This window comes from Pristis pectinata, chromosome 12 (assembly GCF_009764475.1).
Source record: "Pristis pectinata isolate sPriPec2 chromosome 12, sPriPec2.1.pri, whole genome shotgun sequence".
Taxonomy (NCBI): Eukaryota; Metazoa; Chordata; class Chondrichthyes; order Rhinopristiformes; family Pristidae; genus Pristis; species Pristis pectinata.
This window is the reverse complement of record NC_067416.1, coordinates 42,102,470-42,119,530: the sequence shown is the minus strand read 5'-3', so window position 1 is coordinate 42,119,530 and position 17,061 is coordinate 42,102,470. Positions and strand designations below refer to the sequence as shown.

The window sequence follows — 17,061 nt, the reverse complement described above, 5'->3', positions numbered from 1 at the left end:
CACTACTGCTGTAACATTTTTAGACTTGCTGTAATCCAAAATATAAGTATTTTAAATTGTGTGTGTGTGCATGCATATTTGTGTGTGTGCATGTGTTTGAGTGTGTGCATGTGTGTGTATGCATATATGTGTGTGCATATACGTGTGTGCGTGTGTGTGTGCATGCGTGAAATGCTTGGGTTCATTCGACTTCAGAAATTCAGAGATTGAGTAAATGAAGTTAACCAAACTTTTCAATAGTTAGCAACAGTTATACAGGTGACCCTGTATTATGGGGGGTGGTGGGGGTTGTGTTCCTAGAAAACGGTCTGTATCACGATTTTCCATAATATGTCACCTGCGTGTGTATGAAAAAAAATTGTGTTGATTTATTTACTTTTTTTCACATCAATATCCAGAGAGCGAATTTTATTCCGTATCTCAAATTTTTGGGTAGTGAGTTGTGAATTCTGTAAGGGCAAATTTCCTTAACCCCAATGGCCATGTGGGGGAGGGTCATCTGTTTTAATAAATTATGGTCTATGATATTCGTTCTGAGCCAAACTGAACTTGGTATGACCTACCTTATAACACAGAAGAGGTTAATGTTGGCATTGTACACTGAGAAATCAATGAAAACTGCTCGAGTTCCCCTGTCCAACCATAGGCTATCCTTCAGATCTTGCAGAATTGCGGCACTTTCATCCATATTTGTCTTGAGATCCTGGTAATAACCACCACCACCGTAGACCGTTATTTTACCCCAGTGTGAGGAACCTCCAAGTTCTTTCTCAGAATAGTATGTCCACCTATGCACAGACCATTTTCATGATTAATAACAGCAAATTTTCAATTCTATAGTTCCCTAAGCAGAGAAATCTTTTCAATAGTTTCAGAGAGATCAAACACAGTTAGATACCAAGTACTGTATATAGGAGAATTAGAAGATATAACAAAAGATGTGGTTGAATAAGTAGGTTTTCAGAAGGTTTGAGGCAGAGAGGAGTAGGATGAAGATTCCAAGGAATAGGATTAGGCAGAGCCGCAAAGCCACACAGAAGGACATTTGGCCCATCAGAAGTAAGTATGCTCTTTCTTGCAACGACTTCTTTCCTATACTCTGCATTCCATAATCCTGTTTCTATTTGCATCAAGTATTTATTCCAATTCCCCTCTAAAGATACAATGGTCTCTGCCACAACTACTCCATGGCCAATATCCCTTTGTGTGTATGCCTTTCCTCTCAACTCTCTCCTATTCATTACCTTTAAATTAATGACTGCTGATCACAGGCTCTCCAATCCAGGATAATTCCAGTTACCTATTCACCCTGTCAAAACTTATATAACTTTCAAAACTTTGGTTAAACCTTCTACTCCAGTGGAAGTACCACCAGATTCTCAAGTCCCTCATCCTACCTACAATTTCTTCTCCCTGGCATGATCCCTGCTGATGTACTGTATTGCAGTGCAATGTGGGCAATGTCTGCATGAACACCTTCACTTCCATGATGTAGGGTTCTAACTGTGTCCTGACTATTACCTTCTACAACTAACTTTTACTTTTTTATTCTTCTACTGCTTCTCTTTATAAAATCCAAAATGCTCTTTGCCTATTTTTATGGTATATCTACCGAGACTTTTAAGTGTTGTGGTAGTTGAATGTCTGGGTTTTCTGTTCATCACTGAATGTTGCACCACACCTTCAGCTCTCTAAACGCCATGTATTGGAATTCTATCCATAAACCTCTCTACCTCACTTTCCAAAGAACATGAAGGTTCCATGAGAGGCTAGAGTTGTAGAAAAGTCCACTAAGATTATAATGATTTTTGTAATGGAGATTATCTAGTGATAGAAAGTGTGAACTTTCTAGCTTTCACAAAATGTATTCATAGTTTAGTCTTAATGAAGGCATGGTTTAAAATAGATATGACTCATTTCTTTTATTTTAATCCAGAATACGAATATAACACATCAAATAAAATGTCTTTTTTATCTGTTTTTCTTTAAATGCATACTGATTCAGTTAATCTATCATGAAAAATATTGGTATAACATGTTCATGATTAGTTCAAGATTAGTTTATGTGAACCATCAATAAAATAAGTTTTAGGCTACTTGATGTCACAGGTGGCTTAGACTTCTCTGCTGTTGTTATTATGCTGAAGCTCCTGGTGCAGTCTTTCTCGATGGGAGCACAGGTCACCCTTGCTTTGAATGAGGCTCTGTACTACAGGTCCCATCATAAAATCTCTTTCACCCATCTGCATTCAGGGGCTAACCACTGGTTATTTGGAACACATTGTTGTAGGTGAGTGGAGATCAATTAACTCAGAAGGTGAAAAGTATTCATGATCCCACTCAAAAGTAATGCCTTATTAGGAAGAGGGGAGAAGAGTAGAATATACAATATAGCTATTAGTTGCAATGATGTTTGCAATCCATTCGTTAAGTAAAAAGATTACACTCACGCACTTCCATTTTTGATTGGTGATTTATTTTCATTATCTGCTGTATAGATATCATAGCATCCAATGATGTCTTTTCGAAAGTCCTTATGAACTACACAGGAACTATTCATGACTTTGATCTGTCGGATTCGGGGAACACCCAGAAGCATATTTTCATAGTAAATAAATGAATGAGGACCATGTGAAATCAAATCACTGTTGTACCATTTGGTCCAGTACAATCCATTCAGCAACGGGCCCTGTGCATACTGAACATAAAATGAAAGCATTAAATGAAACAGGCTGCTGCAAACTTCAGAAACAAACCTGTGATTTTGAGTGTTTCAAGACATTATTTACATTACAAAATTACAACAGTGTGATATTGACAGGTTAATATTCTTAGGAAATTTGTGGGTTATTGCTACAAGCAATGTTACAATGCTACAATGTTTTCTTAAATATGTAAAAGTGATACTAGATTCTTATTTTTTATGTTGGAATGGAGCAAAAATGAGAAAATGTGAACTGCAAGTCCCCCTGCTGCTGTTTCTCCATTGATAATCTGATTAGGATCCAGAGAGAGCACCGCCTGGAACAGTTGAATAAAACATGCAAATCAGAGTTCATTGACCACAACAGAAAACAGGAACATTCTCATTAACTACAGGATGCTGATGCAGAAGGCTGTACTGACCTTTTCTTCTGCATCTTGAAGCTTATTTATCTCCAATTTTTCCCAATTTCTATGAAATATTACTGACCTGAAACATTAACTGCTTGATCTGCCATTTCATTAGGAACAGGAGGAGGTCTCTTGATCCTTTGAGCCTATTCCATCATTTAATAACACCATAATTCAACTGATCATAACCTCCACATTCCTGCCGACCAGTTTGCCTATCAAGAGTCTATCTACCTCTGCTTTAAGAATATTCAAAGACTCTACTTTCTCTACTTTTTGAGGTCCAAAGACTCAAAATCTCTGAGGGAAAAAGGTTTCCCCTCAACTTTGCCTTAAATGAGTGACCCTTATGACTCTTGTGAAAGCAAGGAAGTCCACCCAGATGATATACAATCTCTAATATATCTGTGGTTAGAATTTGTAAACAGTGACTCTTGGTTCTAGACCTTCCAACAGGTGGAATTATACTCTCGACATCCACCCTGTCAAGACCCCTTTGTGCCTTTCAGTCAATTCCCCTCTCACTCTTCTAAACTCCAGAAGACACAAGCCTTGCCTTTCTTCATAAGACACCTTGCCAGTCCATGTATGTGGCAAATATTCAGGGGATATTTGTGTGGAGTTCTGCATAGGCATGTTCCAATGAGGCAGGGAAGTTATGATAGGATACAGGAACCATGGTGTACAAAGGCTGTAATAAATCTAGTCAAAAGGAAAAGAAAAGCTTACAAAAGGTTCAGAGAGTTAGGTAATGTTAGAGATCTGGAAGAGTGTAAAGCTAACAGGAAGGACCTTAAGAAGGAAATTAGGAGACCCAGAAGGGGACATGAGAAGGCCTTGGTGGGCAGGAGTAAGGAAACCCCCAAGGCATTCTACAAGTATGTGAAGAGCAAGAGGATAAGATGCGAGAGAATAGGGCCTATCAAGTGCAGCAGTGGGAAAGTGTGTATGGATCCAGAAGAAATAGCAGAGGTACTTAATGAATACCTTATATCAGTATTCACTATGGAAAAAGATCTGGGGGATTGTAGTGAGGACTTGCAGCAGGCTGAAAAGCTTGAGCATGTAGATATTCAGAAAGAGGAGGTGCTGGAACTTTTGGAAAGCATCAAGTTGGATAAGTCGCCGGGACCGGATGAGATGTACCCCAGGCTGCTGTGGGAGGTGAGGGAGGAGATTGCGGAGCCTCTGACGATGATCTTTGCATCATCAACGGAGACAGGAGAGGTTCAGGAGGATTGGAGGGTTGTGGATGTTGTTCCCTTATTCAAGAAAGGGAGTAGGGATAGCCCAGGAAATTATAGACCAGTGAGTCTTACCTCAGTGGTTGGTAAGTTGATGGAGAAGATCCTGAGAGGCAGGATTTATGAACATTTGGAGAGGTATAATATGATTAGGAATAGTCAGCATGGCCTTGTCAAGGGCAGGTCCTGTCTTATGAACCTGATTGAATTTTTTCAGGATGTGACTAAACACATGATGAAGGGAGAGCAGTAGATGTAGTGTATATAGATTTCAGCAAGGCATTTGATAAGGTACCACATGCAAGGCTTATTGAGAAAGTAAGGAGGCATGGGATCCAAGGGGACATTGTAATGTGGATCCAGAACTGGCTGGCCCACAGGAAGCAAAGAGTGGTTGTTGACTGGTCGTATTCTGCATGGAGGTCGGTGACCAGTGCTGTACCTCAGGGATCTGTTCTGGGACCCTTACTCTGTGATTTTTATAAATGACCTGGATGAGGAAGTGGAGCGATGGGTTAGTAAGTTTGCGGATGACACAAAGGTTGGGGGTGTTGTGGATAGTTTGGAGGGCTGTCAGAGGTTACAGAGGGACATAGATAGGATGCAAAACTGGGCTGAGAAGTGTCAGATGGAGTTCAACCCATATATGTGTGAAGTGGTTCATTTTGGTAGGTCAAATATGATGGCAGAGTATAGCATTAATGGTAGAACTCTTGGCAGTGTGGAGAATCAGAGGGATCTTGGGGTCCGAGTCCATAGGACGCTCAAAGCAGCTGCACAGGTTGACTCTGTGGTTAAGAAGGCATATTCTTTCATCAATTGTGGAACTGAATTTAGAAGCCAAGAGATAATGTTGCAGCTATATAGGACCCTGGTCAGACCCCACTTGGAGTACTGTGCTCAGTTCTGGTCGCCTCACTACAGGAAGGACATGGAAGCCATAGAAAGGATGCAGAGGAGATTTACAAGGATGCTGCCTAGATTGGGGAGCATGCCTTATGAAAACAGTTTGAGGGAACTTGGCCTTTTCTCCTTGGAGCGATAGAGGTGTATAAGATGATGAGAGGCATTGATTGTGTGGATAGTCAGAGGCTTTTTCCCAGGGCTGAAATGGTTGCCACAAGAGGACATAGGTTTAAGGTGCTGGGGAGCAGGTATAGAGGAGATGTCAGGGGTAAGTTTTTTACTCAGAGAGTGGTGAGTGCATGGAATGGGCTGTCGGCAACGGTGGTGGAGGCGGATACCATAGAGTCTTTTAAGAGACTTTTGGATAGGTACATGGAGCTGAGAAAAATAGAGGGCTATGGGTAAGCCTAGTAATGTCTAAGGTAGGGACATGTTCGGCAGAGCTTTGTGGGCTGAAGGGCCTGAATTGTGCTGTAGCTTTTCTATGTTTCTATGTATTGGTCTAGTAAACCTTCTCTGAAATGCCTAAAATGCATTAATGTTCTTCTTTAAATAAGAAGACCATACCAATCTTGAAAATTAAAACATAACCTCCCAAATTTTTCACTCTGTTTCACTAGCAATCTGAACCTCAGAGCTTTGCAATCTCTCACCATTTAGACATTAGGCTTCTTTTCATTTTTCCAGACAAATTTCAAGTATTTTCTATATTTTTAATTTCTGACTTCCAACATTCACAGTATTTTCACTTTGTATTATTGAATAATTTTTAGAGTCATAGAATAATACAACATGGAAACAGGTCCTTTGGCCCAACTCATCCATGCCGACTGTGTTGCCCAGTGAGCTAGTCCCATCTGCCTGTGTTTGGCCCATAACCGCTCCTATCCATGTACTTATCTAGTTGGCTTTTAAATATTGCTCAAGTGCTCACCTCAACCATTATTTCTGGAAGCTCATTCCAAATATGCACCACCCTTTGCATGAAGAAGCTGCCCTGAAGTCTCTTCTAAATCTCTCGCCTCTGATCTTAAACCTATGCCCTCTTGTTTTTAGCACCCCCTCCCTGGGAACTGAGAAAAAGACTACGTGCTTTCACCCTGTCTATGCCCCTCATGTTCTTATATATGTCTATCATATCACCCCCTCAATCTCTTATGTTCCAGGGAATAAAGTCCTAGTCTACGAAAAATTCCTTGTAACTCAGACCCCGAAGTCCAGGCAACATCCCGGTAAATCTTTTCGGCACTCTTTCTAGTTTACTAACATATTTCCCATAACAGGGTGACCAAACTGTACACAATACTCCAAGTTTGGCCTCAATGTCTTATAAAACTGCAACATATCTTCCCATCTCCTATACACTGTGCCCCGACTGATAAAGGCCAGCATGCCAAATGCCTTCATCACCACCCTATCTACCTGTGACGCTGCTGTCAGTGAACTATGCACTTGCACTCCTGGGTCCCTCTATTCCATAATACTCTCCAGGACCCTACCATTCACTGTATGTCCTACCCTGGTTTGATCTCCCAAAATGCAATACCTCACATTTATCTGGATTGAAAGCCATATGCCAATCCTCAACACCACCTAGTTTAGTATCATCCACAAACTTACTAACCATGTCTTGTACATTCACATCTAAATTACAAACAATAAAGGTCCCAACACCAACCCCGCGTCACACCATTAGGCACAGGTCTCCAGTCTGAGAAACAATCCTCCACTATCACCTTCTGCTTCCTGCCACTGAGCCAATTATGAATCCAATCTGCTATTTCCCCCTGGATACCATGTGATCTAACCTTCCAGACTAGCCTGCCATGAAGGACCTTTTTTTTTAAAGAGTAGATTGAGGAAAGGTGGCTAATTGGATTAAAAAAACAGAAAAGAAGTAGGGTGGGAGCTTTGAGTTGACTGACAGTGGTTAGAAATAGATAGCAAGAACCAAAGTGAGTCTGTTTTGTTCACCATTTACATCAGTGTTATGTATATTGGATTAGAGCGAGTCATACCCTAATTCACGCAAGATATTAAAACATGAAGCATGGCTTTAACAAGTATACCTTCCTGTTGCATGGGGTATTTTCCAGAAGGGGCAGCATAGCAGAAGCAGGTAAGTTCCTGCTGCCAGTGGTAGACGTCATTAAGGGGGTGGACCCATGTGTTTTGATTATTAGGGTTTAATGGGGGTCAGCAAAAGGTTGAGGGTTTAGATAGGAGCTGAAGGTGAGTGGTCTTTGGTGAAGCAGTGGATCATAATTCAGTTTGATCACAGAGAAGATACCTGTTCGCCGGGAGGTCATCTGTTTATAAGGTGCAGGAAAGACAACAGGGAAAGACTACTTCAGCAGAAGATATCTTCACTGATGCTACCTGCTCCGTGTTCCTACATTTTTTGTTTGCATTTTAGAGTCTGAACATCCATGGTGATTGTCTTTTGTGGAATCTTGCTGTGTATACATTGTCTGCTTTCTTTGCTTTTAAAACAGTGATTACATTTCAAAAGCCATACTTTGACATTTGGATGTCCTGAACAAGTAATAAGATGTAACATAAATGCAAGTTCATTCCTTCACATTCAATTACTGCATGGACTTCCAACAATTCCATGTGGAATTACCACAGGTAAGCAATACAATTGTAAAATGAGTACAAGAATTAACCAGTTATGAATTGTTTTTATCATGACTTCCCTTCACTGCGATGGGAGATTCTGGAGAGTGTGCACAATTTTCTGACATAGTTTCCTGTCAGCCAAGGCAGCATCGTGGGAGCCAGCTTTCAGAAAACTTCTCCATAGGCCTATATTTTGGTGGCTTCCACTCCCTGTAATAACAGTTCAAGATTTTGTTCCTGCAGATGGCTGAGACATCCCCTCATTGCTGAACCACTGGTGGACCATTCTCTGGACAGTCATATTACTGCAGCTTCACTATTTTCATTATAAACTGAAGGAAAGCAAAATGATGCTGCAGGTGGCCCAATTGTCTTATGGCCCATCAACAGGTTTGATTTTGACCTTCAGTGCTGTCTTCATGGTGGTTTCACATTCTCACTATGAACACGTGGGTTTCCTCTGGGTGTTCTGATTCCTCTTTCATCTCATTGTGCGCTGGTTATTAGGTTAATTGGCTACAGTAAATTACCCCTGGTGGTTGGTGGGGGAACCAGAAGGTATTAATGGGCATATTTGAGAGAGCAGGTAACAGGCAAATTAGTGCAGAACAGGATTGATGGATAGCCAGCACAGACTCGATGGGCCAAATGACCTTCCTGTATGTCATGAGGAAATATGGAAAAGCTATTCCTGAAGATGAAAACAGTGTAATTTTGTAAACAAGGAAATAATGATTTGCCTGTTCTCATGATACACTTTTGCCTGGTGGTCCACATTCAGCAAACTACAATGTGATTCGTTTAAACTCATTTACCAATTGTGCTGGTGCGCAGTGTAGAAATTTGAATGAATAGAAAAATTGACTGCTGTACATTCCCATTAGTACCCAGTTTTTGTATGCTAATTGTGCCTGGAGTAGATCAGGCTCAAAATCACTTCCAGATAAAACTGTGGTCATTACAAAATTGGACCAGACACTTCCATTTGTGATCTACTCTAGCATTTCAAATTTACTTGGCATGATACGCACTTGTAAACAACATCACCATTTGCACATTGCCTGATTCAAGTTCTTGTGACAAGATTGGAGTTCTGACTGCAACTGCGAACTTCGTAGTAAGTGACTGGTCTCCCTGTGAAGGTCAGAGCCTTATTGACTCTCTACATCCTTGCCAGATGATTCTTCCAAGCGGTCATAGCAGATCTCTCCCAATTTGCTGCTCATTGCTGATATAGGAGACGTCATCCTTGTACTGTATTTGCAAAGAAATGATCTCATCTTCCTTCAGTTCAGTGCAGAACAGGTGACATTTCAGGTAATGGGATTTGCAACATTGCCAGCTCCCCATCTTCTGCACTCAAGCCCACAGGGCTCTGCTAATAACCAACAGCTATTCATCAACATCAAGGACTTGCAGGTGGTTGAGGATCACTAGAATTTCCTCATGGTCAGTAACACGCCTTGATACCTTCATCCTCAGGGAGCCTGCACTGTAGACATGTTCAGCACCCAACACTATTCCACTGGGGAACAAGGGCTATCTTCTACTGCCCTGGTTCATCACATGTCAGATCACAGTCCTATCACAGCAGTGACACATTGAGAACCACCGAAGTGCTGAAATTTATGTGGAAAAGGTTAATATATTTCTAAAAGTGAGATTCCATTGCTTGGATCAGTCTGCTGACATCTTGCAACCATGTGAGGAGACTTCTTCATTGTGTACTGTACGCTGCACGAATCAGCCAATTTAAGACAGCAGCCAGTGCCAGGGCAACAACAGTAAGGATACCCAGTGCCTGAGGCTGAAAAGCTGCAGCAACAAGAAGCACATGGGGGAAGAAGGTGGCTTTTGGGTGTAAGACCCAATTTAACAGCAGCTGCCTCCTAGCACAGCAGAAGAGGGAGATTTGCAGAAAGATGCTTTTCAGAAGAAGCCTTATTCCTAATACAAACCAAATAACCCTCCATAGAATCCAATCCTTAACACCAACAAAATCCACTGATATTCAACTGGGAAAGCCCGGAGGATGTACAGTGATCCCTCACATCCTGCTTTGCAAGTCCACTTGTGTGCTTATAACTGATTCCCTGATCCACTAACTTAAATCAATTTATACAAAATCTCTACTTCTTGATAGGTTAAAAAGCTCTGACCTCAGTAGCATAAGCACCTTTGAGAACTTGAACGTGTAGGACTACTGCTCCACATCACAGTGGCTGAGATAAATCTACATTACAATGCATTGATCAGAGTGGGTTTTAATGGTAAGATGATGCTTCAAGGGGCCAACATTTGAAGCCCACAATCATACAGCTAAGAGGTTTGTTTTAAATCATGCATAGCCTAGAGCTACTGTCTCACAGTTCCAGCAACCCTGCTTAAATGCATGAGTCACAAAACGTTAGCAGGGAGGTCCAACCCAAGATCCACCCACTGACCATCTGAATGCTTTATCCCTGGCACAAACCATCCAAGTGCTTTTTCAAACATCACTTTGGACATTTCATAGTATTTTGCAGGAGGCCCAGTTTAATATTACCACTAAGCTCCACCATGGTTTACTGCATAATTTCTCGGCACGTTTGATCTTGTAAAGGTACAAAGGTGCCACTGAAGCTACAAGCACACTATTTCACTGAGAGACACACACTCTCTCTCTCTCACACACACACACACACACAGTCGTCACTCCATCCAAACATCCCATCCTCACTTCAGCTGTCTGCCTGAAATCGTTTGCGATTCTGAGCAGTTTTTCACCTCATTAATCTTTGCAATGATAACCCCTCCTGAATTTTTGATCCAACAAGAGTCCTAATAGATAAGTGGCTGTATTAGTTTGGTAGCCACGTCATATTCCAACTAAAAGAGAAATTCACTAATATACTTACACTTTGTGTTGCTAATGTATTACAATAGAAACTATATCCTTATCTCATTTCCATTATTAAAATTTAAACATAAAAGCTTAGAAATTCCATGTTTCCATCCTTATTAAGTGCCCAACAGAAATTGCATGGTCACAGCTGTGACACTATTAACCCTATCAACTAATTTACTCATGAACATCTCACAAATGCTTACACAATACCTACAAATGGACTTTATATGGGCATGTTTACTTAGCAAGCATCTGCCACCATTCAGTAATCAAGCAGGCAAATCACTCAATTGTAAACATATGCTCCTTTTGCTGTTTATCTTACCATCAGGTCAATAAATACACAAAATGTTTAGAATACACATCCATGCTCCGTGTGAGTATGAGTATCGAGACTGAATGCCTAACTGCTGTGTCTATTATACAATTTTTATTCGCTAATCACAAATGCAATGAGCTGCATCTACATTTTCAATTTACTACATGTCACTAGAAGTGAATGATAGAATCATAGAAATGTACAGCACAGAACTGGGCCCTTTCAGACCACCTCATCCATGCTGGCTGTGATGCCTGTCTATGTTAATCCCATTTCCCGCATTAGGCCTGTACCCCTCTACTCCTTTCCTATTCAAGTACCAGCCCAAACTCCTTTTAAGCATTGTAATTGTATCTGCCTCCGCTGGCAGCATGCTCCAAATATTCACCACCCTCTGCGAAAAATCTCCTTTAAATTTCTCTCCTTTCATCTTAAACGTGTGTGCTCTAGTTTTAGACTCCCCTACCCAGGGAAAAGGATTCTGACCATCTACCCTACCTCTGCCCTTCATAATTTTGTAAACCTCTGAAGGTCACACTTCAGCAGTGAGCGATGGGCAAGTGATTCAGGGTGAACTGCTCAGAGATGGCATCATAAATGATCAGTGGGCAGGTTGTAGAAAGAGTGGGGAGCCTGGAAGTCCAGCTCTGAGACAGGAATTGGTAAGGCAGAGGGTTGTTGGGTGGGTAGAGGGGGAGGAATGGAGCCATCCTCTTGATGCTGCACTAAATGAATTTGTTATTATGCTGCAGACAGTCTGCAGGTTGGTTTCACTGTGTGCATCCAGCAGTGAAAGTCTCACCGTGTGCATCCAGCAGTGAAAGTCTCACCAAGGGACCTGCATCAGTTGTCAGGCACCTGACTTGCGCGTGCAAAGGTGTAATGTTTGCAATCAGCAGTAGCAATTCCCAATTTCAAGTTGTTAAATAATCTTTGGAAGGAAAGCATGCTCTTTGTTGTGAGATCTTTTGCATCTACCTGACAGAGCCAACAGGGCCCTGGTTTAAGGTCTCAGCTGAATGCTAGCACTTCCAGCAGTGTAGCTCAGCTTTAGACTGTAGTGTTAGCTGAAGCTTGTGTGGACCAGCAAGGTCCATTAGAGTCATTGCTCTGCTCTCTAAGAAAATCAGTCTTAGTATTACCCACCTGAGCTGAGGAGCAGGACGAGTAGGCAGACCACCTAATGGTGCTTGCAGGTTAGTGACCTGCAGAGCACAAGGGCGTGACAACTTGTCTGAATGAATCACACGGATTTTGAGGCTCACCCTGAATCATTTGCTCGGTGGCTCTGACATCCACCATCATGGAGTGCTTTAAGATGCTGGTCATGCCATGCATTAACTCCAGCCCCCTGGAAAACCTCGACCCACTGCAATTCGCCTACTGCCATAACAGGTCTATAGCAGACGCCATCTCCTTGGCCCTACACTCATCTCTGGAGCATCTGGACAGTAAAGACACCTATGTTAGACTATTGTTTATTGACTACAGCTCTGCCTTCGATACTATAATTCCAAGCAAACTCATCACCAAAGTCCGAGACCTGGGACTCAACACCTCCCCCTGTAACTGAATCCTTGACTTTCTGACCAACAGACCGCAATCAGGATAGGCAGCAATACCTCCAGCACGATTATTCTCAACACTGGTGCCCCACAAGGCTGCGTCCTCAGCCCTCTACTCTACTCCTTATATACTCATGACTGCGTGGCCAGATTCTGTTCTAACTCTATCTACAAGTTTGCAGATGATACCACTATAGTAGGCCGCATCTGAAATAATGATGAGTCGAAGTACAGGAAGGAGATAGAGAGCTTAGTGACATGGTGTCATGACAACAACCTTTCCCTCAATGTCAGCAAAACAAAAGAACTGGTCATTGACTTCAGGAAAGGGAGCGGTGTACATGCACCTGTCTACATCAGTGGTGCTGAGTTTGAGAGGGTTGAGAGCTTCAAGTTCCTGGAAGTGAACATCACCAATAGCCTGTCCTGGTCCAACCACATAGACACCACAGCCAGGAAAGCTCATCAGTGCCTCTACTTCCTCAGGAGGCTAAAGAAATTTGGCACGTCCCCTTTGACACTCACCAATTTTATCAATGCACCATAGAAAGCATCCTATCTGGATGCATCACGGCTTGGTACAGCAACTGCTCTGCCCAAGACCGCAAGAAACTGCAAAGAGTTGTGGACACAGTCCAGCGCATTACGGAAACCAGCCTCCCCTCCATGGACTCTGTCTATACCTCTTGCTGCCTTGGTGAAGCAACCAGCACAATCAAAGACCCCACCCACCCAGGTCATTCTCTCTTCTCTTCCCTCCCATCAGGCAGAAGATACAGGAGCCTGAGGGCACATCCCACCAGGCTCAAGGGCAGCTTCTATCCCATGGTGACTATTGAATGGTTCCCTTATACGATGAGATGGACTTCACAATCTACCTTGTTTGACCTTGCACCTTATTGTCTACCTGCAATGCACTTCCCTGTAGCTGTGACACTTTACTCTGTATTCTGTTATTATTTTTACCCTGTACTACTTCAATGCACTCTGTACTACCTCAATGCACTGTGTAATGAATTGATCTGTACGAACGATATGCAAGACAAGTTTTCCACTGTACCTCGGTACAAGTGATAATAATAAACTAATACCAATACCATATATGAAGACTAGCCTGTTGTTGTGCTACTGATGATTAGCTGCTGCCACAGAACAGATCAGCAATCTGAGTCATTCAGTGAATATTTATTCAGATATCCCTCCCCAGGATCCTGGCCCTATCACGACCAACAACTCCCCCCAGCCTCAACTGCCTGATTGCTTTTCCAGCACCTGATCAAGTGGGTCACCACTCTGTTCTTCAACATCCTTTCTCCTGGAGCTTCTCCATCCTTTGCTGCCTCTTCTTCAGGTGTTGCTCCATCTCACCACCCCCCACCTCAGCTCAAGGTCCCAATACTTCCAACACCACCCCACTCTCTTCTATCCCAGGACTACAATCTGTGGATGACCTGAATTTCTCCACACACTTGCCTGCCGTGTTCTCATGTGCTTCGCCCTTGCTCATAATGGAATCTGTTTGCTGATATGTCCTGCACAAGAATTATATGCCACCCTCTCCCACACAACACAACTGTAATACACCTTTCGAGACCAAGGCTACAAACATCTGCATTCTCAGCAAATATCAATTCTGAGAACTTTGGACATTATATATGATTGAGAAACACCCTCTGGCATAACACATGATGCTTTACACATTGCAGTGTTGTTATAGAAAAGTATTACACTGAATTCTACTTACATTCCAGAAGTCAGCCATGCTGTGGATGGTTTGAAAGGTGACCCCTGAATCTACTGCAGTTGAGAGGAAGAGGTTTGACATGACCTTGGTGTAGTAATAGGTATTTGAACTGGTCATTCCGTAGGTCACTGGCAAAAAATAGAATCCAGATGATTATTGATACCAATTGAATTGTTAATTATCATGTCTAGCTGATATTGAGGACTTTCATTTTTCTGCAAAGAGTACTAACAAAGCTGTACATGAAATATTTCTCCCTCCTTATCAAGCAAATTATATCATTGCCAGCTAAAATGTGAGCCTTGTTCAAAAATAACAAAGGGGAGACTGGATTAGATAAAAATAGATAAAGGGGAGGTGATTAAAAGGATAGCAGTATTCAAAAAAGAAAGGCTACCCAGTCCAGTTGAAATCCATGATAAGTTGCTGTGGGAAAGAAGAATACATATCCTGGCACAGAAAACAACTTGGACAACATCAAGTTTGCAAGGGTAAATTGAGAGAGGCCACTGGATAGTGTGCTGCAATACTCAAGTCTAGATGTGATAAATGTATGAAGTATTCATCAGCAAATAAGCATGGGCAAGGGTGGATTTGATTAATAGTTCACCTTAGTGATTATGTGGCTCTATGGTGCGAGCTTCACCTTTGGTCAGCTTTGACATACCTATTGCAGATGGTTTGATTTGGCCTCAGGTATTTGCCAAGGATATGGATGGGGTTCACAGATGAGGACTGAAGACAAAAGCTTTGGTTTTCCCAAGTTGTAAGAAGTTTCAGCTCGTCTATTACTGGATGCTGGAAATACAGTATGACAGAGAATTCAGAGACAGTGCAGTGGTAGAGACAGAGGTGGCTGGAACAGAGTTGGATGTTGTGTTTGGGGATGATGTTGCCCAAAGACGGATCCTTGAGGGTCACCAAGTTAGTGCAGGTCATTTTCTGACTTTGATTGGATAGAGAAATGAGTGTGGCGCTACTCAGCTGGGTAACAGTGCAGAGAAGTTGGAGGACTTTGTTATCTGAATGTTCCTCACAAATCATACGTAACACAGATAAGACCTTTAAGGCTTATTTTAGAGCTGCACCTTCTGAATCAGGCAGCCGGAACACCTGCTTTGCTGCAGGTCTGGTGGGAAGGTCTGACCCTTCATTTCTTATCAACTCAGCATTGTGACTTCACGTGAACAGAGCATTTTCTGAGCTGGAACTCATTGTATAGTTTAAATTTCTCGGCTTTGTTATGGTTTCAGAAAACTTGCAACAACATTTGGACTTGTGATTGGGAACTTGATTATAACAACTTGATTATAACCAATCATTGTCATAATTCAGGTATAGTGAATTTTCAATCATAGAGTCTATACAGCATGGAAAACAAGCCCTTCAGTCCAACCTGTCAATATCCATCAAGTTTTCAACCTGGGCTAGTCCTGTTTGCCTGCGTTTAGCCCCTGTCCCCTTAAATCATTTCTATCCATGCACCTGTCCAATTTTTTTTTAAGTGTTGTAATTGTATCCACCTCTACCACTTCCTCTGGCAGCTCATTCCACAAACTCACCACCTTCTGTGTGGAAAAACTTGCTTCTCATATCCCCTTTCAATCTTTCTCCTCTCACCTTAAATCTGTGCCCTCTAATTTTAGACTCCCCTACCTTGGGAATGTGACCATTCACCTTATCTGCGCCCTCATGATCTTATATACCTCCATAAGGTAACCCCTCAGCCTCCTATGCTCCAAGGAAAATAGCCCCAGCCTATCCAGTCTCTCCTCATAACTCAAGCCCTCCAGTATCAACCTTGTGAATCTTTACTGCATTCTTTCCAGCTGAATGACATCCTTCCTATAGCTGGGCAACCAGAACTGCACATAATACTCCAAGAGCGGTCTTACCAATGTCTTGTACAGCTGTAACATGATGTCTCAACTCTTGTAGACAATGCCCTGATGGATGAACGCAAGTGCGCTACACACCTTCTTCACCACCTTGTCGCCTCTTTCAGTGAACTACATACTTGTACCTCCTAGGTCTCTCTGTTCTACACACTCTCCAGGGCCCTGCCATTTATTGTGTAAGTTCTGCCCTAGTTTAACTTGCCAAATCCTCATAAAATGTCATGAAAAACAGAGCTGAAAGAAGTTTGCTTTTAAATTTAAACTGAGTGTATACTCCCTATACAATCACGACTGCATGGCCAGATTCTGCTCTAACTCCATCTACAAGTTTGTAGATGATACCACTGTAGTGGGCTGTATCTCAAATAATGATGAGTCAGAGTACAGGAAAGAGATAGAGAGCCTAGTAACATGGTGTCATGACAACAACATTTCTCTCAATGTCAGCAGAACAAAAGAGCAGGTTATTGAGTTCAGGAAGGGGGTGTGATAGACATGCTCCTGTTTACATCAATGGTGCTGAGCAAGTTCCTAGCAGTGAACTTCACCAATAGCCTGTCCTGGTCAAACCACATTGACGTCATGGCCAAGAAAGCTCACCAGCACCTCCACTTCCTCAGGAGGCTAAAGAAATTTGGCATGCCCCTTTGACCTTCACCAATTTTTATCGATGCACCATAGAAAGCATCCTATCTGGATGCATCACGGCTTGGTATGGCAACTGCTGTGCCCGTGACCACAAGAAACTGCAGAGTTGTGGAC

The 17,061-nt window shown here is 42.2% G+C and overlaps 1 protein-coding gene across 1 annotated transcript in view; it reads right to left on the bottom strand.

The window, feature by feature from the left end:
* pkd2l1 (polycystic kidney disease 2-like 1) overlaps positions 1-17,061 on the bottom strand; it is a 72,879-nt gene that overhangs the window by 40,023 nt on the left and 15,795 nt on the right. Inside the window, exons 3-5 of the mRNA XM_052027487.1 lie at positions 14,402-14,529; positions 2,451-2,698; positions 564-788 (exon numbers count right to left, since the gene is read on the bottom strand). Coding sequence (XP_051883447.1) covers positions 564-788; positions 2,451-2,698; positions 14,402-14,529 — 601 coding nt within the window. The remainder of the gene's footprint in view (positions 1-563; positions 789-2,450; positions 2,699-14,401; positions 14,530-17,061) is intronic.